The 25,148-nt window shown below is 42.0% G+C and overlaps 1 protein-coding gene across 6 annotated transcripts in view; it reads left to right on the plus strand.

The window, feature by feature from the left end:
• utrn (utrophin) overlaps positions 1 to 25,148 on the plus strand; it is a 420,528-nt gene that overhangs the window by 126,900 nt on the left and 268,480 nt on the right. For all 6 annotated transcript variants that reach the window (XM_061900556.1, XM_061900559.1, XM_061900555.1 and 3 more), the window contains 15 exons: positions 301 to 419; positions 3,633 to 3,770; positions 3,842 to 3,955; positions 5,401 to 5,556; positions 10,685 to 10,855; positions 10,924 to 11,109; positions 11,206 to 11,340; positions 16,366 to 16,515; positions 17,948 to 18,109; positions 18,183 to 18,314; positions 20,970 to 21,143; positions 21,219 to 21,374; positions 21,470 to 21,640; positions 21,880 to 22,059; positions 22,150 to 22,278. In XM_061900556.1, coding sequence (XP_061756540.1) covers positions 301 to 419; positions 3,633 to 3,770; positions 3,842 to 3,955; positions 5,401 to 5,556; positions 10,685 to 10,855; positions 10,924 to 11,109; positions 11,206 to 11,340; positions 16,366 to 16,515; positions 17,948 to 18,109; positions 18,183 to 18,314; positions 20,970 to 21,143; positions 21,219 to 21,374; positions 21,470 to 21,640; positions 21,880 to 22,059; positions 22,150 to 22,278 — 2,273 coding nt within the window. The remainder of the gene's footprint in view (positions 1 to 300; positions 420 to 3,632; positions 3,771 to 3,841; positions 3,956 to 5,400; positions 5,557 to 10,684; positions 10,856 to 10,923; positions 11,110 to 11,205; positions 11,341 to 16,365; positions 16,516 to 17,947; positions 18,110 to 18,182; positions 18,315 to 20,969; positions 21,144 to 21,218; positions 21,375 to 21,469; positions 21,641 to 21,879; positions 22,060 to 22,149; positions 22,279 to 25,148) is intronic.

Genomic DNA, 25,148 nt, shown 5'->3' on the forward strand with positions numbered 1-25,148 from the left:
TCTATTTTAGTTTTGTCTCTCTTAAAATTAAAAGTGTCGTAATTGCTGCTATTTGAGCTATTTTTAGAACAGGCCAGCGGGCTACTCATCTGGTCCTTACGGGCTACCTGGTGCCCGCGGGCACCGCGTTGGAGACCCCTGGTCTAGGGTGTTATTGAAGTCTTGACTGGTTGACTTCCATGCTGTTAAACATAAAAAGTACAATTATTTGATATCCATCACACTGCCTCCTTGTGGTGGAACAGCAGCGGATGTAGGAAGTATGAACATTCTAACGTCTCTGTTTTTCTCAAATTCCAGTTTTGGAGGCCAACAAGGCTCGATCTCTCCTGCTGGATGCGCTAGAGGCCCGGCTGGCGGCGTTGAGAGACGGGATCAATGACACTCTCACCACTGAGGCAGCAGTGGAGCGAGCACAGGTCTGTGAAGTAACAAGTGGAAATACAATCCTTCACAATTCGTGCCTTTATTCCTATCCGCGCTGACATTTAATGGGTTCTTCCTCTTCAAGGTTTTGTAAAAAAATGTTTGCATAGTCCTGCTAATTCACTATCTGTGATGAAAAAGTTTTATAAAAATCCAGACCAATTCAGTAGCTATGAATGATCAATTAATTTATTAATGTATAAATGGTTATCCAACCAACTAATCTAAGTCAACCTAACTAGCTAACTAATTGTGATCAAACTGGTTGTTTTGCTCTATACAAATTGGTTAGGCGGTTTTTGCCTAATATAACAAGAGTACCTGGTTTTTGTACTTTTCATGTAAACTCACTCACTCACTGGCTCACTCGCTCACTCACTCGCTCACTCACTAAACTGGGATTAAACTAAATTATCTATTGAAAAAAATATATTTGAACACTTAATTAACTAACCAACCAATGATCAAAACATGAATTTTGTGGCAAAAAACATTTTTGACTTGTGACGTAACCATTGAACCACTTAATGTACTAACTAGTAACTAACAGTTATGAAAACATACCGGTACATAAAAAAAAAGGATCATGTTTTTTTTTGGAGAACTTTACTAAAAGCAACTAATTAATTAACTCACAAACCAACTTTTTTCTGCATTTGTTAGAGATTGGTAATGCTTTCTTGTAGTGTCATAGTTTCATCATAAATTTTCAAAATAAAAATCAATAAAAAACTTTTTCACATTTTCATTATAGGGTGTAGGGTCTACAATTTTGAGGACAAAAATAAATATGTACTATTTTGGAATAAGGCTGTGTAACTTAACAAAATGTGGGAAAAGTGAAGCGCTTTGAATACTTTTTGGACGCACTGTATATACTAAATAAACCATAATATTAAAAACATCATATGTATGATAGACAAATCAGTATGTATATGTATAAAATAAGAGTCCCAGAAAGCTGGCATGCACAAGCTAGCAAGCTATGGAGTTTGCCGCCAATGTATTTCTTGTGAAGTGTATAAAAGTATATGGAAGCTGAACAAATAAGATGCAAAAAACCAACCACTTTCATGTGGTATTGGACAGAAAAGAGGACTTTTTTCCTCCTCCATTAGAAAATGAGGATGTTCTCAGCACTACCGTCTGATTCCAATCAATGCAAGTCATCAGAATCAGGGAATACACCAAATCATATTCTTGTCTTCATGAAAGAACTTGGTAACAAAAACATCTCTTTCATAACTGAATACATACAAATGATAAATATGAATGAGGTAAATCCCCTCGACTTGATCAATTGAAAAGTTGCTAGCCTGCAGAAAAAGTGTGTGCACCCTATTTTAGAGGAAGACATTTTGCGAGGCGGAAGAACACATCATGCATCCACACATCAAACCTTATCAGCCATCTGTTTTGAAAGCTTACAAAGGCGCCTCTTGCTGAAGAACCTGCCCCAAAGAAAAGTGCATGTGCACAAATTCCATTTAAAGCTACATCGGAAAAATAATAGCCATAAGTTAATCAATCATCGGTATCGTTCTTGAGAAGCCGAAAGATATCTGTATTAGTATTAGGTTGGAAATTTTAAAAAAAATCCTGCATACCTAGTTTCAGTGTCAACATTTCAACTTTTTACCATTACTTTTAACCCATTTGCTATTTTATTCCACTTTAGTTTTTTTTAATAGTATTTTTAGAATTTGTGGCGGGCAGTTAAAAGATTTGCTGGACTTTGGACACCCCTGAGTTATAGTATATCTACATTTCAGTAAACAACCTCTCAATATTTAAACACACACTTATGTGTGCTTTTATCTAAATGTGCAGTATGTTTATCAATGTGTGACATCATACATTAGTCAGAGATATGCAGCTGAGAGATCTACTGTAGTGTGTGTGTTAGCATGTTGAGTGAGTTACTGTGCATGCCTCTCACCCTCCTTCCATCATGCGCTGGAATGCAGCTCGGTCTGAGCTGTTGTTATGGTGGCGGAGACTTTGCACATTCCGGGCAGCGTGCCCGGACACGCAGCCAAAATGTCAATGTGGGGCCTCTCTCAATCAGGCAGTCAACATGACTGGCAACAACATACAGTCACATGACAAAATAATCACAGGTTTACATGTATTAGAGTGGATATCAGTCACATGATGGTCTACAATACCGAATAAAAATATTTACATAAATATAAGGGTAGTTTAGTGCACAGTGGGATACAGTGGGGCAAAAAGTATTTAGTCAGCCACTGATTGTGCAAGTTCTCCCACTTAAAATGATGACAGAGGTCTGTAATTTTCATCATAGGTACACTTCAACTGTGAGAGACAAAATGTGAAAAAAAAAAATCCAGGAATTCACATTGTAGGAATTTTAAAGAATTTATTTGTAAATTATGTTGGAAAATAAGTATTTGGTCAACCATTCAAAGCTCTCACTGATGGAAGGAGGTTTTGGCTCAAAATCTCACGATACATGGCCCCATTCACTCTTTCCTTAACACGGATCAATCGTCCTGTCCCCTTAGCAGAAAAAAAGGCCCCAAAGAATGATGTTTCCACCCCCATGCTTCACAGTAGGTATGGTGTTCTTGGGATGCAACTCAGTATTCGTCTTCTTCCAAACACGACGAGCTGAGTTTATACCAAAATGGATACATGGATGATACATCAGAGGATTGGGAGAATGTCATGTGGTCAGATAAAACCAAAATAGAACTTTTTGGTATAAACTCAACTCGTCGTGTTTGGAGGAAGAAGAATACTGAGTTGCATCCCAAGAACACCACACCTACTGTGAAGCAAGAGGGTGGAAACATCATGCTTTGGGGCTGTTTTTCTGCTAAGGGGACAGGACGATTGTTCCGTGTTAAGGAAAGAATGAATGGGGCCATGTATCGTGAGATTTTGAGCCAAAACCTCCTTCCATCAGTGAGAGCTTTGAATGGTTGACCAAATACTTATTTTCCACCGTAATTTACAAATAAATTGTTTAAAATTTTTACAATGTGAATTCCTGGATTTTTTCCCCACATTCTGTCTCTCACAGTTGAAATGTTCCTATGATGAAAATTACAGACCTCTGTCATCATTTTAAGTGGGAGAACTTGTACAACCGGTGGCTGACTAAATACTTTTTTGCCCCACTATATGTTGTGGTTGTCTACATTCTGTATTCAGACTCTTAACTGTGTTTTCCTGCGCAGGGCTTGTGTCTGGAGATAGAACAAACACAGCAAGCATCCGATCCTGCAGAGCAACAAAGATGGAGTCAACTGTCCACCAAGACCCGGGAGGAGCTGGCCACGCTCAAGCGAATCCAAGCGAGCATGAAAGACCATCAGGTACCTTGTAGTAGTTGTGGCATTAGCAGTAATAATGTCACATCAGTTTAATGATGAAGTGTTGTCTTTAGGTGAAGTTGGCGGAGCTAGAACGTTGGTTGGAGGGGGTTCAAGGACTTTTGTCTCGGGACGCTATGAAGTCGAGCAGCACAGGGAGTCTACATGATGATCTGAACCGTTGCAAGGTCAGACATTTTGCGACTGTATTTTGACAACATACAGCACACTCACCGGCCCTGTTGTTATAATATACTGGACATGAGGTCCTCAGGTCTATGGTTGAGTTTTGTTGAGTTTTAGTGTTAGTCGGAACACCCAAGTCACTCACTCTGTACATGTAAAATACCATGATTAAAAAAATTAAAAACAAGAATGTAATAAAACATGAGACAAACTTTTGCAAAGGAATAGGTATCCGTTACATGCTAATTTAAAAAACAAAACAAAAAAAAACCTTTTATATTTATGGAATGATATGACAATTATGTTATTAGACTAATCATTTAAATAAATTATATATATATGTGTGTGTTTGTTTGTGTATATATGTGTATGTATATGTGTGTATATATGTATATATATATGTTTGTATGTATATATATGTATGTATATATGTATGTGTATGCATCTATATATATATATATGTGTATATATATGTTTGTGTATATATATGTATATATGTATATATATACAGTATACATATATGTATGTATATATATCTATATATATATCTATATATATATATGCATATATATGCATATTTATGTATATATATATATATATATATGCATATTTATGTATATATTTATATACATACATATATATATATATATATATATATGTATATATATATATATATATATATATATATATATATATATATATATATATATGCATATTTATGTATATATGATTGCTTGTATACCGATTGCTTTTTCGTATTTCAGTCCAGTTACTACCGTGTTGATCGGCAATGGTGTCATTAGGGAATCAGGTTTTGGTGCCCATGCCTCCTTTTTGCACAATGGAAGGGGCATTACTAAGGGGGGAAGAGACGGGGGCTTATCTATCTTAAATGATGGTCACAGTGTTTGAGTATCTTAAACTGGGTACACTGCCAATATTTATTTAACTATCTAATTTATCCTCTTTTTCTATTTCTTTGACACACTGCCATCAAAAGATTCCTTCTCTTGCTCACGTGACACAATGAATGGCAAAAATGTTAACTAAAAGTAGGAACGTTATCTCATGTGATTAAATTACAAAAAATATTACATTAATAATGTATATTAGACATAATATTTTAAATACAACTTTTACCAAGTTTTAAAGGTAATTTAAATCATGCAACCGATTGTGATTAATCATAATTAATTCACATTCAAAAGTGTGATTACTTTGATTAAAAAAAATTAACAGCTCTATGTATTCTTCTGCTGTGCGCACGTAACTTACAAGTTCTCTTTGTTTTTTTGTACAGTAGGGAAAAATGTATAGGGAGTGCGTACATAACCATGAAATGTGACAAAACGCCTTAACCTGAAACATACCATCGTAAAACCACTTGTAGTGCAGTTCTCTGACTTGATTCTTTTCTGAGGGCATTTTCTTTTCTCTTCCAATGCAGGAACATGTCAATGAGAGGGAGTTAATGGAGAGTTCGTTGAAGCAGATAGACGAGAACGTGAGCGCTGTGCAGGCGGCTGCAGTACCAGGATTAGCCAAGTGGGGGCAGGATATGACGGCAGATTTGCGAAGTCGATTTGACTCGCTTTTGAAACAGGTAAATATTTGTATCATGCGCTTCAATTGGCATCATTACGTTTCTTAATAGCACATAGATGTTTGGAACACTCACTTCATTCCAGCATGCTGTTATTTTATGGAATTTGAAATACAGTACTACGGAGGCTCACCCGTGGAGATCAAGTTTTCGCCGGGGAAGGTTCCGTCCGGGCCGCCCGCGCGCCCGGCCCTCCGCCTCCGCACACACACCCGCCCGCCGTTTCCCCGGGTGGGCATGCGTAACGCGGTCAGCCTGAGACACGAGGTCCGCCGGCAGCCGCGCTCGCACATGCCCGGGGGGGAAAAACGTCGTAACGGGGGCCAGCCCCTCCTGCTCGCCTCCCCGCAGCGCGTAACGCGGGACGGGTCCGCCCGGAGGTGGCCGCCCGCGCCCGCACACGCCGCGGGGCTCGTGGCAGGGGGGGAAAGCACGTGTGAGTTCGCTGTGAGGCGCATCGCGTGGTCATCATTGTCACCGACGTCCCACTGGGTGTGAGTTTTCCTTGCCCTTATGAGGGCCTACTGAGGATGTCGTAGTGGTTTGTGTTGTGGTTTGTGCAGCCCTTTGAGACACTAGTGATTTAGGGCTATATAAGTAAACATTGATTGATTGATTGATTGAATTTATGTGTACCTTAAGTTAAAGTTAAGTTAAAGTACCAATGATTGTCACACACACACTAGGTGTGGTGAAATTTGTCCTCTGCATTCGACCCATCCCCTTGATCACTCCCCTGGGAAGTGAGGGGAGCAGTGGGCAGCAGCGGTGCCGCTCCCGGGAATCATTTATTGTGATTTAACCCCCAATTCCAATCCTTGATGCTGAGTGCCAAGCAGGGAGGTAATGGGTCCCATTTTTTTGTAGTCTTTGGTATGACTCGGCCGGGGTTTGAACTCACAACCTACCGATCTCAGGGCGGACACTCCTAACCACTAAGCCACTGAGCTCAGTAGTAATGCTTATTCTTTAAATTGTGAGCTTAACTAGAGTTACTAAGATTTCCATCGCCGGTTGAAAAAATATTTGCAACAGTGTTTGAGCAATAAAGAGTAAATACAGTATATTGTTAAATGTTGCAGTTCCTGCTTTGTTTACACTTGAAACAGAGGTTTTGATTAGACATTTGACGCTCAGAGTTTGACACAATGCTGCCCTTCAACCATCAGAACTGAGAAAGTTACCGAAAAAGAGACAAAACGAACGACCAAACCATTAAAATTATGTACTGCCTGTTAGCAGCCTACCTGGCGAGTCAGTCCGACTGCAGCGTCAGTCTGCATCACACAAGCCGCATCCATCCTCCACGGCATGCAGCCAAAAACATTTATCCATTAAAATATTAAGAAGCTGCAGATTCTGTTTGCCATGTTTTAATTTATGATCAAACAAAGTGGACGGTTTAGCATTACATTTGGTACACATGTATATCGCTTAGTCTCAGCTGCGTCGCTCAAGAAGATCATAAACAGTGATTTCCTAGTTCCTATTGTTACACGACAGAGAAGCAGCACGTAGGAGTTGCTAAAGTCTTCTCTGTAAAATAAATGCTGAACAATATTAAATAATCTCATAAAACTGCTGCAGCTGTTTGTAGTGTATGCTATTCTGATGTTGTTTAAACAGTATTTCCTGTTTAAAAGTTTGGTTTTCTTTTTAAATGCATTTTACATGCTGAAATTGTGCCGTTTTGTGAGAGCCAAACGCGGATAAAATTGATTTCAATTCATTTCAATGGACTTGACTGATTCAAGATATGAGTGTTTTTTGGCTGTGGTTGTGAGTTGAGGTACCACTGTAATGGAAAAATAATGATTACTTTCCAGGGGTCTGACTTTAACTATTAGACTACAATCCTTGGCAAAAATGATGGAATCACTAATCTAGGAGGGTGTACATTCAGTTTGATTTTGTAGAGAAAATAAAATAACAAACATGATACAAAACTACAGTCATTTCAACAAGATGATTTCTGTCTATAGCTCGGTTGGTAGGGTGGCTGTGCCAGCAACTTGAGGGTTGCAGGTTCGATCCCCGCTTCCGCCATCCTAGTCACTGCCGTTGTGTCCTTGGGCAAGACACTACCCACCTGCTCCCAGTGCCACCCACACTGGTTTAAATGTAACTTAGATATTGGGTTTCACTATGTAAAGCGCTTTGAGTCACTAGAGAAAAAGCGCTATATAAATGTAATTCACTTCACTTCACTTCTTTAAGAAACATTCTTGAGGGTGCATGGGAGTTTGCCCAACCAGTCTACATGTGCTTTGTGGACTTGGAGAAGGCATTCGACCGTGTCCCTCGGGAAGTCCTTTGGGGAGTGCTCAGAGAGTATGGGGTATCGGACTGTCTTATTGTGGCAGTCCGCTCCCTGTATGATCAGTGTCAGAGCTTGGTCCGCATTGCTGGCAGTAAGTCGGACACGTTTCCAGTGAGGGTTGGACTCCGCCAAGGTTGTCCTTTGTCACCCATTCTGTTCGTAACTTTTATGGACAGAATTTCTAGGCACAGCCAAGGCGTTGAGGGGTTCCGGTTTGGTGGCCACGGGATTAGGTCTCTGCTTTTTGCAGATGATGTAGTCCTGATGGCTTCATCTGACCGGGATCTTCAGCTCTCACTGGATCGGTTCGCAGCCGAGTGTGAAGCGACCGGAATGAGAATCAGCACCTCCAAGTCCGAGTCCATGGTTCTCGCCCGGAAGAGGGTGGAGTGCCATCTCCGGGTTGGGGAGGAGACCCTGCCCCAAGTGGAGGAGTTCAAGTACCTAGGAGTCTTGTTCACGAGTGAGGGAAGAGTGGATGGTGAGATCGACAGGCGGATTGGTGCGGCGTCTTCAGTAATGCGGACGTTGTATCGATCCGTTGTGGTGAAGAAGGAGCTGAGCCGGAAGGCAAAGCTCTCAATTTACCGGTCGATCTACGTTCCCATCCTCACCTATGGTCATGAGCTTTGGGTCATGACCGAAAGGATAAGATCACGGGTACAAGCGGCCCAAATGAGTTTCCTCCGCCGGGTGGCGGGTCTCTCCCTTAGAGATAGGGTGAGAAGCTCTGCCATCCGGGAGGAACTCAAAGTAAAGCCGCTGCTCCTCCACATCTAGAGGAGCCAGATGAGGTGGTTCGGGCATCTGGTCAGGATGCCACCCGAACGCCTCCCTAGGGAGGTGTTTAGGGCACGTCCAACCGGTAGGAGGCCACGGGGAAGACCCAGGACACGTTGGGAAGACTATGTCTCCCGGCTGGCCTGGGAACGCCTCGGGATCCCCCGGGAAGAGCTGGACCAAGTGGCTGGAGATAGGGAAGTCTGGGTTTCCCTGCTTAGGCTGCTGCCCCCGCAACCCGACCTCGGATAAGCGGAAGATGATGGATGGATGGATGGATGGATGGATATAATAGATTTAAGAAAATGATTTGTGTTAGTGACAGTTTCATTTTAAGATCAAGCAGAGTGACAAAAAGGTGATGACAACAGAAGTGATTAGTGTTTCAAAGCCAGTTAGCGCCAATGTGGAGCTAACTGGCTGTTTCCAAGACATATTGCTTTAAATTCCTGTCTGGTTAGCTTTGATATTATCCTTGGTCTACCAGTATTCTTGCCTTTTGCAACTTTCCCATGTTGTTTGTACTCTGTCCAGATTTTGTCACATTGTGTAACAATTAACATCTTTTGCAACATTGTGTGATGATTTACCTTCTTGATTTTTTTTAAATAATTGTCTCTTGTGTTTCAATTGGCATCTCTTGTGTTGGATTCATGATTTATGTCAATTCACCTGGTGCAACAGCTCTCCAATGTGGAAACACTCCTTTTTAACTGCTGACTAATGAACAGATGTAATCTGATATACAGTGGGGCAAAAAAGTATTTCGTCAGCCACCGATTGTGCAAGTTCTCCCACTTAAAATGATGACAGAGGTCTTTAATTTTCATCATAGGTACACTTCAACTGTGAGAGACAGAATGTGAAAAATAAAATCCAGGAATTCACATTGTAGGAATTTTAAAGAATTTATTGTGGTGGAAAATAAGTATTTGGTCAACCATTCAAAGCTCTCACTGATGGAAGGAGGTTTTGGCTCAGAATCTCACGATACATGGCCCCATTCATTCTTTCCTTAACACGGATCAATCGTCCTGTCCCCTTAGCAGAAAAACAGCGCCAAAGCATGATGTTTCCACCCCCATGCTTCACAGTAGGTATGGTGTTCTTGGGATGCAACTCAGTATTCTTCTTCCTCCAAACACGACGAGTTGAGTTTATAACAAAATGGATACATGGATGATACAGCAGAGGAATGGGAGAATGTCATGTGGACAGATGAAACCAAAATAGAACTTTTTGGTATAAACTCAACTCGTCATGTTTGGAGGAAGAAGAATACTGAGTTGCATTCCAAGAACACCATACCTACTGTGGAGCATGTGGGTGGAAACATCATGCTTTGGGGCTGTTTTTCTGCTAAGGGGACAGTATGATTGATCCGTGTTAAGGAAAGAATGAATGGGGCCAAGTATCGTGAGATTTTGAGCCAAAACCTCCTTCCATCAGTGAGAGCTTTGAATGGTTGACCAAATACTTATTTTCCACCATAATTTACAAATAAAATCTTTAAAATTCCTACAATATGAATTCCTAGATTTGTTTTCCACATTCTGTCTCTCACAGTTGAAGTGTACCTATGATGACAATTACAGACCTCTGTCATCATTTTAAGTGGGAGAACTTGCACAATCGATGGGTGACTACAGGTAGCTACTTTTTTGCCCCACTGTAGGTGGTAGCTTTGGAAAAAAACATTTACAGGGTGATCCCATATTTGTTTCGATTTTTTTCCTCAGAAACGAGTGCTTAATTTTTTCATGTCAGTGACTACCACAGTGTGTATTCTTGATCTAGTTTACTGTTTCATACAACCAGAAAGTTGCCATTTAAAATGTGTATAGTTTTGTGTCGTGTCTATTTTCTGCTTTTTTTCTACAAAATTTAATTTAAGTCTGGTGATTAGATAATTTTTTTCTTGGGTTGCAGAAGTAACCATTAAAATATGTTTGCAAAGTAGGATTTAAACATCAATAGCTAATTGCATGGTGAGGCTGTTGTTTATAAAGGAATAACTCCTGTGTCCAGCTGCTGAGCCGCCAGAAGCGTTTGTCAGAGAGTCAAGAGAAGCAGGTGAACCTAAAGAAAGACTTGGCAGAGATGCAGGAATGGATGGCTCAAGTGGACGAGGAGTTTCTGATGAGAGACTTTGAGTACAAGAGCCCAGAGGAGCTTGAGTCAGCGCTGGAAGAAATGAAGGTGGATATATTGTTAGCACCTTTTTAACCTCAATAAAGACATCTAATCCTGGTCTGGTTGTAATTCAGAGGGGTCAAGAGGATGTGCTACAGAAAGAAGTGAAAGTAAAGATACTGAAGGACAGCATCAATATGTTGGTGTCCAAAACGCCACCATCCGACGGAGGCAGCGGGCTGACGGCACAACTTGAGGGCGTTTTGGCTAACTACCACAAGCTCTGTGACCGCTTTAAGAGCAAATGTCACACCCTGGAGGTAATAAGTGTGTGTGGTATAGGTCAACATATGAGTTACTTCAGCTGCTGTTCTTTGCTTCAGTAGCCTTTAAATGTGTTTTGTGTTTTTTTTCAGGAGATTTGGTCCTGTTGGATGGAGCTTCTCCAGTATTTGGACATGGAACAGAGTTGGCTCAACACTTTAGAGGAGAAGGTCAAAGCTACTGAGAATCTACCAGAAAGCACAGAGGCTGTTAATGAAGCTCTGGAGGTACAAACATACTTTGTACACAATAGTTATTTTTTACCACTACTAATACTAATAATAATTATACTAATGCCATTTCCACTACTACTACCACTACTACTGCTAATACTACAGCTACTAATACTGTTAATAATATGACTACTACTACTAATAATGATAATCCTACTACTAATATTACAATAACAATATTGGTGATGATGATAATCCATCCATCCATCCATCTTCTTCCGCTTATCCGAGGTCGGGTTGCGGGGGCAACAGCCTAAGCAGGGAAACCCAGACTTCCCTCTCCCCAGCCACTTCGTCCAGCTCTTCCCGGGGGATCCCGAGGCTTTCCCAGGCCAGCCGGGAGACATAGTCTTCCCGACGTGTCCTGTGTCTTCCCCTTGGCCTCCTACCGGTTGGACGTGCCCTAAACACCTCCCCAGGGAGGCGTTCGGGAGGCATCCTGACCAGATGCCCGAACCACCTCATCTGGCTCCTCTCGATGTGGAGGAGCAGCGGCTTTACTTTGAGCTCCTCTCGGATGGCAGAGCTTCTCGCCCTATCTCTAAGGGAGAGCCCCGCCACCCGGCGGAGGAAACTCATTTCGGCCGCTTGTACTCGTGATCTTATCCTTTCGGTCATGACCCAAAGCTCATGAGCATAGGTGAGGATGGGAATGTAGATCGACCGGTAAAATGAGTGCTTCGCCTTCCGGCTCAGCTCCTTCTTCACCACAACGGATCGGTACAACGTCCGCATTACTGAAGATGCCACACCGATCCGCCTGTCGATCTCACGATCCACTCTTCCCCCACTCGTGAACAAGACTCCTAGGTACTTAAACTCCTCCACTTGGGGCAGGGTCTCCTCCCCAACCCGGAGATGGCACTCCACGCTTTTCCGGGCGAGAACCATGGACTCGGACTTGGAGGTGCTGATTCTCATTCCGGTCGTTTCACACTCGGCTGCGAACCGATCCAGTGAGAGCTGAAGATCCCGGTCGGATGAAGCCATCAGGACCACATCATCTGCAAAAAGCAGAGACCTAATCCTGCGGTCACCAACCCGGAACCCCTCAACGCCTTGACTGTGCCTAGAAATTCTGTCCATAAAAGTTATGAACAGAATCGGTGACAAAGGACAGCCTTGGTGGAGTCCAACCCTCACTGGAAATGTGTTCGACTTACTGCCGGCAATGCGGACCAAGCTCTGGCACTGATCGTACAGGGAGCGGACCGCCACAATAAGACAGTCCGATACCCCATACTCTCTGAGCACTCCCCACAGGACTTCCCGAGGGACACGGTCGAATGCCTTCTCCAAGTCCACAAAACACATGTAGACTGGTTGGGCAAACTCCCGTGCACCCTCAAGAACCCTGCCGAGAGTATAGAGCTGGTCCACAGTTCCACGATCAGGACGAAAACCACACTGTTCCTCCTGAATCCGAGGTTCGACTATCCGGCGTAGCCTCCTCTCCAGTACACCTGAATAAACCTTACCGGGAAGGCTGAGGAGTGTGATCCCACGATAGTTGGAACACACCCTCCGGTCCCCCACAGATTCCCCAGGCACTGCTTCCTCATAGGAAGACGTGTTGGTGGGATTGAGGAGGTCTTCGAAGTATTCCTTCCACCTATCCACAACATCCGCAGTTGAGGTCAGCAGAACACCATCCGCACCATGCACGGTGTTGATAGTGCACTGCTTCCCCTTCCTGAGGCGGCGGACGGTGGTCCAGAATCGCTTCGAAGCCGTTCGGAAGTCGTTTTCCATGGCTTCCCCGAACTCCTCCCATGTCCGAGTTTTTGCCTCCGCGACCGCTGAAGCTGCACACCGCTTGGCCTGTCGGAACCCGTCCACTGCCTCCGGAGTCCTATGAGCCAATAGGACCCGATAGGACTCCTTCTTCAGCTTGACGGCATCCCTCACCGCTGGTGTCCACCAAGGGGTTTTAGGATTGCCGCCCCGACAAGCACCAACTACCTTGCGGCGACAGCTCCGATCGGCCGCCTCGACAATAGAAGTGCGGAACATGGTCCACTCGCACTCAATGTCCAGCACCTCCCTCGTGACATGTTCAAAGTTCTTCCGGAGGTGGGAATTGAAACTTTCTCTGACAGGAGACTCTGCCAGACGTTCCCAGCAGACCCTCACAATGCGTTTGGGCCTCCAAGGTCTGTCCGGCATCCTCCCCCACCATCGCAGCCAACTCACCACCGGGTGGTGATCGGTAGAAAGCTCCGCCCCTCTCTTCACCCAAGTGTCCAAAACATAAGGCCGCAAATCCGATGACACAACTACAAAGTCGATCATGGAACTGCGGCCTACGGTGTCCTGGTGCCAAGTGCACATATGGACACCCTTATGGTGTTTGTTATGGACGAACTGTGACGAGCACAAAAGTCCAATAACAAAACACCACTCGAGTTCAGATCCGGGCGGCCATTCTTCCCAATCACGCCTCTCCAGGTTTCACTGTCGTTGCCAACGTGAGCGTTGAAGTCCCCCAGGAGGACAAGGGAATCACCCGGGGGAGCACTTTCCAGTACTCCCTCGAGTGCTCCCAAAAAGGGTGGGTACTCAGAACTGCTGTTTGGTGCGTAAGCACAAACAACAGTCAGGACCCGTCCCCCCACCCGAAGGCGGAGGGAGGCTACCCTTTCGTCCACCGGGTTAAACTCCAACGTGTAGGCTTTGAGCCGGGGGGAAACAAGAATTTCCACCCCAGCCAACGTCGCCTCTCACTGCCGGCAATCCCAGAGTGGAAGAGGGTCCAGTCCCTCTCGAGAGAAGTGGTTCCAGAGCCCTTGCTGTGCGTCGAAGTGAGTCCGACTATATCCAGCCGGAACTTCTCAACTTCGCGCACTAGCTCAGGCTCTTTCCCCCCCAGTGAGGTGACGTTCCACGTCCCAAGAGCTAGCTTCTGTAGCCGAGGATCGGACCGCCAAGTGCCCTGCCTTCGGCTGCCACCCAGCTCACATTGCACCCGACCTCTATGGCCCCTGCTATGGGTGGTGAGCCCATTGGAGGGGTGACCCACGTTGCCTCTTCGGGCTGTGCCCGGCGGGTCCCCATGAGAACAGGCCCGGCCACCAGGCGCTCGCCATCGTGCCCCACCTCTGGGCCTGGCTCCAGAGGGAGGCCCCGGTGACCCGCGTCCGGGCGAAGGAAATCTGGGTCCATGTTTTTTTCTTCTTCATAGAGGTCTTCGAGCTGCTCTTTGTCTGATCCCTCACCTAGAACCTGTTTGCCTTGGGAGACCCTACCAGGGGGCATAAAGCTCCCGGACAACATAGCTCCTAGGATCATTGGGACACGCAAACTCCTCTACCACGATAAGGTGGCAGCTCAGAGAGGAGGTGATGATGATAATATTAATGATAATAATGTTTATGATAATAATGAAGATTAAAAAGTAAAATTATAGATTAATTAATTATTTCATTTAAATAGTAAATTACCTCTTAAAATTATGAGCAATATAATTGTTGCATACAATGAATAGTAATAATTTACTATTTAAATGGAAAATTATCCTGTCATTATGAAGAAATTAATGATCAATTATTGATTACTAAATAGTAAATTATGTATTTATTATTATTAACATTAAGATTAAGTAGTATTCATAATAATGAATAATTAACTATTTAAAATTCCAGTTAAATTAGCTATAATTAAATAAACAAGTTATATATTATGAATAAATAAATTATCTAATATTGGTTTTTAAATAGTAAATTATTTATAATTTTTATTAACAATATTGTTTGCAGTTAGATTTATTCATTATTAAATTAGCATTGCTTCAATTAAATAAAATGAAATATTATTGATGAATTATCGATCTATTATTTAATATTAAATAGTAAATTAAAACATTATAAATTATAATAATAGAAACTAGTGTTATTAAAAATATCAATAATTTATATAACTATATATTATTATTATTATTAGTATTATTATATTTAACTGTAATATTATATAACAATACTATTGTTAAATAAATACATAATAAATAAATAAATAAAATATTATTGATAAATAAATGATCCATTATTTAATATTAAATAGTAAATTATATATTATAATTTGTAATAATAGAAACTAGTGTTATTAAATATATTAATAAGTATTCTATATAATAACTATATTATTATTATTAAGATTATTATATTTAACTGTAATTTTATATAACAATACTATTGGTAAATATAATTATGCATAATTTACTGTTGAAAAATCAGTGATGGATCTTAAATGTATCCATAAAATTATTACAACTTAAATAAAGCTATGCCAATTTAATTGGAATTTTCAAAAAAAAAAGAATTATAGAAAATAGAGTACATGGGTAAGAAAATAGTAATGGTTAACTAAAATGTTAACTTAAAAGTGTGGCTTCTGATTTTCAAATACAGTTGGATATATTCTTACCTTTGCTTGGTCCAACATAGACAGTATTTAACCTCTCATAACACACTACATGGACAGAGCTATTAGACATACTGTATAGTCTTTCCACTTACATGAAGAGCAAATAGAAGATACACAGTTTCATGTTGATAGCACACAATTGGTCAAAGAAAATTCAGGACTACACCAAGTACTTTTGTCCTCATGGTCTACTTTTATTGCTTCCAGACGGCTTGTCTAGCTGGTTGCTAAATCTGTATCCTACCTACAGCATCACTGTCAGAGCCATTTAAAATCACACTCCTGCTGCTTCTGGAATGCTGCATTGTTATAAGATTGCAAAGACCCTTGAAGACACTATTTGCCCCTTCTTTTTCTTCCTCACCGCTTCTTGCTCTCAGCCTCCTCTGTCCAGTCTGGGTATCACTTCCTTTCTGTCCATGACCTCCGGCATGGAAAAGCCTAGTTAATGACCTCACATAAATGATGATGCCTTCACTCATCCAGCTCTCTTCTCTCCAATCTCTTCCTGCGTTATCACGTTTCTCTCTATATTGTTGTTATATTGTTTTGTTTTAGTATAAGTCTCCCTTACTGACTGCTCGTCCAATCACTTGCCAGTCTCTGGAGAGCGCGCTCCGCCACCCGGGGGAAAACCGGACACAAATCAGAGAGCTGGGTCAGACGCTGATAGACGGCGGTATCCTGGACGAGCTCATTAGCGAAAAACTTGAGGCCTTCAATTCCCGCTACGATCAACTCAACAAACAGGTGAGGACTTTGGAGTAAAGATACCAATATTTCAGACCTTACAAAGATTCTAATGCTCCATTTAGAGCAAAAGAATCATTTAAGAGTATATTTTTCTTTGGCTGCACCAGAATAGTCCAGTCGGCAGGATTATTCCTATTAATTGCAGTTATTTAATTTGAGGTTGTTTCTATTACCGTATTTTCCAGACCATAGGGCGCACCCAATTATCAGGCGCACTGCCGATGAATGGTCTATTTTCTACCCTTTTTCCTTATAAAAAGCACGCTGGAATATAGGGCGCATTAAAAAAAGTTGTATTATAATATATTTTTTCTAAATGGAAAACCCTTGCTTGTGGTCTACATAACATGTAATGGTGGTTCTTTGGTCAAAATGTTGCATAGATTATGTTTTACAGATCATCTTCAAGCCGCTTTCTGACAATCGCTTTAGGATGCACCGTTTTGTGGGTGGTCCTATTTACGTGGTTCACCTCCGGCAGCGTCTTCTCCCCGTCATCTTTGTTGTCACGGTGTAGCGTGCAAGGACGGGAGTCAAAAAAGTGTCATAAGATGGAAGTAACTGTTTTATTGACATTAAGACTTTACTTAAATCGATAACGGACCAGCATCTCCTCATCTCGGAAACAACAACAAGGTCGGAAATGTGTCCCGTGAAAAACCGTCCGACTGGAACTCTTTTATAACTAAAGTTCCTTGGGTGAATAACGTAAACTCACTACACCGGTATGTGTTAGCGAGTTTATGGCGAGTTTACTGACAGATATAAGTATGAAATTTACACTACTTTATATAAGAAATGGCAACAGTGGAGGATGAATGTCCCATAACAAGAAGATAGAGAAAAAGAAGAAGCTTATCAACTCCGTTGTCGGCACGGACTACAAAGGTGGACCCGCGCAATTTTTCAGGATTTATGCAGATCCCAAATACACATCAGCAGGTACCAGAGGGTAAAAAAAAGTTGCTTTTGCTTAATAATGCGAAACAAAACGCCAGATAATGTCTTACCTTATACACACACAATAATAATACTCAAATGTTTAACGCGCCGACAATCCATCAAGCGGTGCGGCTTCATAGCTTCCAAAAGTCGTACTAAAAGTTCTATGGATTTTTCAGCGCCGTGTGTAATGTTCTATATTTTCAATGGAACATATAAAATGTTGGTGTTGTTTACTTGAGTAATATTGCCATCATAGTGCACTATCTCATGTTTGACTGCCATATACTGGTCACACTTATCATTACACCATGTACCAAACAAAATTGTTTCATGGTCGGTCAGCAAAACCAGAATTATTCTGTATATCAGGCGCGCCGGGTAATAAGGCGCACTTTCGAGTTTTGAGGGGAAAAAAGGATTTTTAGTGTGGCTTATAGTCCGGAAAGTAGGAGTTACATTTTGGTTGTGCATTCTCCATCTGCAGGCTGTGAAGAAGCAGATGGGCCTGGAGCAGCAGCAGCAGACGTTAAAGGAGAACGACCAAGCCCTTCAAGCCCTCCAAGAGTCTCTCTGCCAGCTGGACCACACACTTACCTCCTACCTGACTGACCGCCTTGACGCCTTCCAGCTTCCACAGGAGGCACAGGTGATGCTGAAACACTATTGTGATGCCCCGTGCCGCTACAGACGAGACGTGTGTTCAATTTACCGTGCTTCAGACGATAGGGGCAGAAATCGCCACCCACGAAGTCACGGTGGAGGAGATGCGGCGGGGGAACGTTGCCAACTTGCCTCCGCCAGCAGCTGATGGCAAGGCTGCCAAAGGAGGCACCATGCTGGAGCAGCTTCAGGTAACACTGACCCCCTCTGGAGACTACAAGGAACTGGCGAATGTGATCGCTCTTCTTTTCACAACTTTTTCACAGATACACCCCTCTATAATAAGCATAGCTTTATGAAGGGTTTGTAAGTTGTTTAGAAGTAGATTAACTATTGTATTAATAATCACTTTGTAAATGCATAAAAGCTGTAATTATAGCCTAAACGGCACAAAAGAGAAGACCTTATTCAAAGAAAAACTTTATTTCCGGAATGTGAAAACTATACAGTGGGGCAAAAAAGTATTTAGTCAGCCACCGATTGTGCAAGTTCTCCCACTTAAAATGATCACAGAGGTCTGTAATTTTCATCATAGGTACACTTCAACTGTGAGGGACAGAATGTGGGAAAAAAATCCAGGAATTCACATTGGAGAAATTTTAAAGAATTTATTTGTAAATTATGGTGGAAAATAAATATTTGGTCAACCATTCAAAGCTCTCACTGATGGAAGGAGGTTTTGGCTCAAAATCTCACGATGCATGGCCCCATTCATTCTTTCCTTAACACGGATCAATCGTCCTGTCCCGTTAGCAGAAAAACAGCCCCAAAGCATGATGTTTCCACCCCCATACTTCACAGTAGGTGTGGTGTTCTTGGGATGCAACTCAGTATTCTTCTTCCTCCAAACACGACGAGTTTAGTTTATACCAAAAAGTTTTATTTTAGTTTCATCTGACCACATGACATTCTCTTAATCCTCTGCTGTATCATCCATGTATCCATTTTGGTATAAACTCAACTCGCCGTGTTTGGAGGAAGAAGAATACTGAGTTGCATCCCAAGAACACCATAACTACTGTGAAGCATGGAGGTGGAAACATCATGCTTTGGGGCTGTTTTTCTGCTAAGGGAACATGACGATTGATCCGTGTTAAGGAAAGAATGAATGGGGCCATGTATCGTGAGATTTTGAGCCAAAACCTCCTTCCATCAGTGAGAGCTTTGAATGGTTGACCAAATACTTATTTTCCACCATATTTTACAAATAAATTCTTTAAAATTCCTACAATGTGAATTCCTGGATTTTTTTTCACATTCTGTCTCTCACACTTGAAGTGTACCTATGATGAAAATTACAGACCCCTGTGATCATTTTAAGTGGGAGAACTTGCGCAATCGGTGGCTGACTAAATACTTTTTTGACCCACTCTATATGTGTGAATGCTTTGGAGTATTTACATATATGGTTATCTCCACTAAAATGTATCTATTTATTATTCAACAACTTCTTCTCCAGATTTTGGCGCGCTCTAGCTTCCACATTTTTCATCCTATTCAAACCGTTCCAACTTCAAACTGTTCAGCCTATTTAGGAATCTTCCCCTTAACAAATTCCAAAAATTCACAGTTTTCCCAGAATTGCAGGTTTTCCGGCACATTTTTCCCATTCAAAACGAATCTGCCATTTTTCAAACTTCCATTTCCAAATTTTTCAACGTATTCGTACTAGTCCACCTTCAACACATTCCACCATTCAGGAAATTTTAACTATAATTTTTCCAAGTTCAAAAAAAATTCCAAGATTTTCCAGAATTCCTGTTTTTCCACAGCCCTATTTCCACCCTTTTTCTGGCTACTACTCTTCCCACATTTTTCAGCTCACTTCAACCGTTCAACCGTCAAAACATTCCTCTTAATTAAGACAAAAAACAAAATTGTTTTTTTAACTGGAAAAATTCCTGTTTTTCCTCGATATTCCAGGAATTCCGTAATACCATTTCATAATTCAACATGCTACTGTTTCAACATTTCTTGACTGATTTGAAAAATTTCAACACCAGCCATTTCAACTCATTCAGACCATTCAAGTTTTTCACTATTTTAAAAGAATTCCCGCTTTTCTCAAAATGTACACATTTTTTGGAAATTCCCATTTAAATCAATGGGACATTCTTCAAAGTTCCACAATTCCCACATTTTTCATCAGATTCAAACTGTTCCAACTTCAAAATATTCAGCCTGTTCAAGAATTGTGTGCTCTAATTCAACCATTCTAAAAAAATTCCAGGAATTCCGTTCAACTTTAGCAGTGGAGCATTCACACGCAACTCCTTCAATAATTGCCTCATCTAGTATATTATATTATATAAATAAAGTTGTATTACATTTTTTAAATACTATTTAATTTGTGGTAATATTTTTAAACATTTTAACTTTAACAATGATTTGTAGCGCATGAGAAAGTGGAAAATAACCTTTTTGACCACATAGTTCTTTATTAACAAGTATATTGCACAACAGAACCAATGTTGCATCAGCGGTAAGAAGCTAATTGCTTTGTCAGTATTAACAATGCTGCTACATGAATAAGGAAACCAAAATTTTAAACCACATGCAGAGGTAAATAAACCTGCTGTATGTGTTACCACTCATGTTACTTCAGTTACTGCCATATTGTGGTGTAAAAAACTACACCAGGAGGTTGCCTACAGCCACAGCAGATAAAGCCAATGCTAGTAAGAGATTTGCCTTTTATAAACCATGCACCCAGCAAATATAAGATAATTGTGTTAATTGAATAGAAATGTTGGTTGTATTTACAGTGTATATGAAAGTGGCATCATTGTGAAAGTGTTCTTACATATGTTTATTGTTTTAATTGTTGTTTGTGGCCTCGGCTGCAGAGAAAACTGAGGGAGATTTCCACCAAGTACCAGCTTTTCCAGAAGCCGGCTAACTTCGAGCAGCGCATGCTGGACTGTAAGAGGATTCTAGACGCCGCAAAGGCGGAGCTGAGCATTCTGGATGTCAGGGATTTAGAGCCGCAGACAATCCAGGCCCACCTGAATGGCTGCATGGTGAGACTGAAATAATATTAATTCATAGCCGATAGAGACTGATTTTTTTTTTTACATTTCTTCTTTGATTTGCAGAAACTCTACAAGTTGCTAAGTGAGGTGAAGCTAGAAGTGGAGACGGTAATAAAAACAGGTCGTCAGATCGTGCAGAAACAGCAGACTGAGAACCCCAAGGCCATGGACGAACAGCTGACAGCTCTCAAACTACTTTACAATGACCTGGGGGCTCAGGTAACTAAATGTCCACTGTTCTACGGCATGTTCTACAACAACGCTAAAAGCGGTCAATTGTGAGGTCATGGAATGACACAGCATTTCTTCTTTAGGTTACAGAGGGCAAGCAGGACCTGGAGAAAACCCTGTCGTTGTCTCAGAAGTTCTGCAAAGAGAGCGCCGCCCTACAGGAGTGGCTGACTACTAGCGAAATTCAGTTCCAACAGAAGAACAGCAGTGGAGACATGCCAGCAGATATTGATGCAGAGGTCGGCTGGGCTAATGTGAGTTCTCTTGAGCATTGCTTTCCACTCACATCTCGTTTACATGTATTTCTGCTGTTGGCCAGCAGAGTGCACAATAAGACACTACAATATTGCCGACAATTACTCGCCCTTCCTTCTTGATCAAACTGAGATGTCTTTCTTTAATGAAAGTTATTTTACCTAATTAACTCTGTCTGCAGTTCTTCAACGTACATATACTTGAGGTAGTAAAGTATGTCATGCTCTGGTGCCACCAGGGCCTTTTAAAGGAGTCGGAGCGTCGTCAGCAGGATCTGTCCAGCCTGACGGAGACCAGTGCTGGCCTGCAGACACTAGTGGAGGGCAGCGAGGTACAGCTGGAGGAAAAAGTCTCCGGCCTCAATGAGTCATTGGGCCAAGTGCACACATTGATCGAAGACTGGCTCAGTGCTGTGCTGGTGGGTGCAGGCAATAAATATGAGCACTGACTATTGTAGAGGTGAATAGGTTGGAATGCTGAAATGTTTTTTATTTTCTTTTGGGCACAGAGTCACCAGAACGAGGTTGAAATATTTGACGAGAACCTGGCTCATATCAGCACTTGGCTCTACCAGACTCAGATCCACTTGGATGAGGCAGAGCGAGTTGAGCCACCAGAGCGGGAAAAAATGGTCAAGGTAATCTATCATATCCATTTAAAGTATAGATAAATACAGGTCATCCAACAGTCATACTATTTTCAGCAGGTGTGTCCAAACTTTTTGACTTTTGGGCCACATCGGGCTCAAAACAATTGGTTGAGGGCCGAAAGCAGACTGCACGTAGTAACTGTGTGTGTGTGTGTGTGTGTGTTTGTGTGTATATATATATATATATATATATATATATATATATGTATATGTACATTAGAGATGCGCGGTTTGCGGTCTCATCCGCGGAGTCCGCGGATAAACCGCGGGTCGGGCGGTTGACATGACGAAAAAATAGATTTTAATTAGATTCGGGCGGGTGGCGGTTGAACCATCCGGAAATATTTGATATGCATGGTTCTGTGATCGGTATCCTTTGCCATTCAAAGTGCCATTTAAGACCCGTGTCATAAAGCAAAGAAGACAATAAGAGACGCTATTATTCTCCTGAATGACTGCCGGTAGTCACTCAAATAATAAGTATTAGGGTGTGCTGTGAAACCATTGGCTTTGTCGCCTACTACAACATGTACGATTTACTTGTCAGTCCAGCATCATGTTGTGTGTGGCTTCCGCGGCAACACGCACACGACTGCAAGGCATACTGGGTGACACAGAGTACACTAATGGTTGTGATATAAACAATTTTAACACTCTTAGTAATATGCGCCACGCTGTGAAGCCACACCAAGTAAGAACGACAAACACATTTCGGGAGAACATCCGCCCAGTAACACAAGATAAACGCAACACAACAAATACCCCAAATCCTTTGTATTCATGACACACCCTGACTATTTTATACACCCCGCTAGCAGCAAACACCCCCCCCCCCCCCACCCCCCCACCCCCCCGTGAATCGGTAAGGTGGGCGGGGTTGGGGGCGCGGGGGTGTAAAATATATTCAGGAGTTGTCACGGATACAAAGGATTATGGGTATTTGTTGTGTTGTGTTTATGTTGTGTTACTGTGAGGATCTTCTCCCGAAATGTGTTTGTCAATCTTGTTGGGTGTGGCTTCACAGCGTGGCGCATATTAGTAAGTGTTAAAGTTGTTTATATCACAACCATCAGTGTACTCTGTATCACCCAGTATGCCTTTCAATCTTGAACGTGTAATTGCGGAAGCTGCACACAACATGTTGCCGGACCAACAATCGGTTCGTACATGTTGTTGAAGGTGTCAAAGGCAATGGCTTCACAGCACGTCCATATTCTTGTAATCAGGATGAACGCTATTGGATAGTCGCGGAAACATTAGCGGCTCTTATTGTCATCATTACTCTGTGAAACAGGTTTAAACCACTCTGTGAGTGGTAAAGGCGGAAAACCTCTGATGTATTTCAGCGGGCGGTTGGCAGGCTGGTACGGTCATGATAAAATGTTGGTTCGGGTGGCCGGCGGGTGGATGACGACTTTGGTGATGCGGATGCGGATGATATAATTGCCCATCCGCGCATCTCTAATATATATATATATATATATATATATATATATATTCATTTGTATATAATCAAGCACTTAGGCATGGAGACTGTTTCTACAAACATTTGTGAAAGAATGGGCCGCTCTCAGTAATTTCTAGCGTGGAACTCTTCATAGGATGCCACTTGTGCAACAAATCCAGTCGTGAAATTTCCTCGCTCCTAAATATTCCAAAGTCAACTTTGTTATAAGAAAAGTGAAGAGTTTGGGAACAACAGCAAGTTAGCCACCAAGTGGTAGGCCACGTAAACTGACAGAGAGGGGTCAGCATAATGCAAAGACTTTCTGCAGTCATTTGCTACAGAGCTCGAAACTTCATGTCACCTTCCAATTAGTCCACATACAGTACGCAGAGAGCTTCAAGGAATGGGTTTTCATGTCCAAACAGCTGCATCTAAGCCATACATCACCAAGTCCAATGCAAAGCGTGGGATGCAGTGGTGTAAAGCACGCTGCCACTAGACACTAGAGAAGTGGAGACGCCTTCTCTGGAATGATGAATCAAGATTTTCCATTTGGGTTTGGAGGTGGCCAGGAGAACGCTACATTTTGGACTGCATTGTGCCGATTGTGAAATTTGGTGGAGGGAGAATTATCATGTGGGGTTGTTTTTCAGGAGTTGGGCTTGGCTCCTTAGTTCCAATGAAATGAACTTTGAATGCTCCAGGATACCAAAACATTTTGGACAATTCCATGCTCCCCACCTTGTGGGAACAGTTTGGAGCGGGCCTCTTCCTCTTCCAACATGTCTATGCCCGAGTGCACAAAGCGAGGTCAATAAAGACATGGACGAGTCTGGTGTGGATGAACTTGACTGGCCTGCACAGAGTCCTGACCTGAACCCGATAGAACACCTTTGGGATGAATTAGAACACAGACTGAGAGCCAGGCCTTCTCGACCAACATCAGTGTGTGACCTCACCAATGCGCTTTTGGAAAAATAGTGGAAAATTCCTATTAACACACTCCACAACCTTGTGGACAGCCTTCCCAGATGAGTTGACGCTGTAATAGCTGCAAAAGGTGGACCCACATCATATTGAACCCTATGGGTTTGGAATGGGATAGCACTGTGAGTCAAGGCAGGTGGCCAAATACCTTTGGCAATATAGTGTATAATAGCCTATACGTATATATATACATATTATATTATGTAATGAAACTATATTTAATAATGAATATAGTTGGATATCAGGAGTATGTGAAAGTTGCACACTCCTACTTTCTTTTCTTGCGTGACAACCTCCTTAAACTTTTGTAATCAATCAGAAATATCAAGCAGATAAATGCGGCAAACGTGGATTAGTGTGGAGAATGTTTTTGCATTTTTCTTATAATGCTTTGAATTGGTTTTAAATGGGTGAAATTATATAT

This window comes from Nerophis ophidion, linkage group LG05, assembly GCF_033978795.1.
Source record: "Nerophis ophidion isolate RoL-2023_Sa linkage group LG05, RoL_Noph_v1.0, whole genome shotgun sequence".
In the NCBI taxonomy this organism is placed as follows: Eukaryota; Metazoa; Chordata; class Actinopteri; order Syngnathiformes; family Syngnathidae; genus Nerophis; species Nerophis ophidion.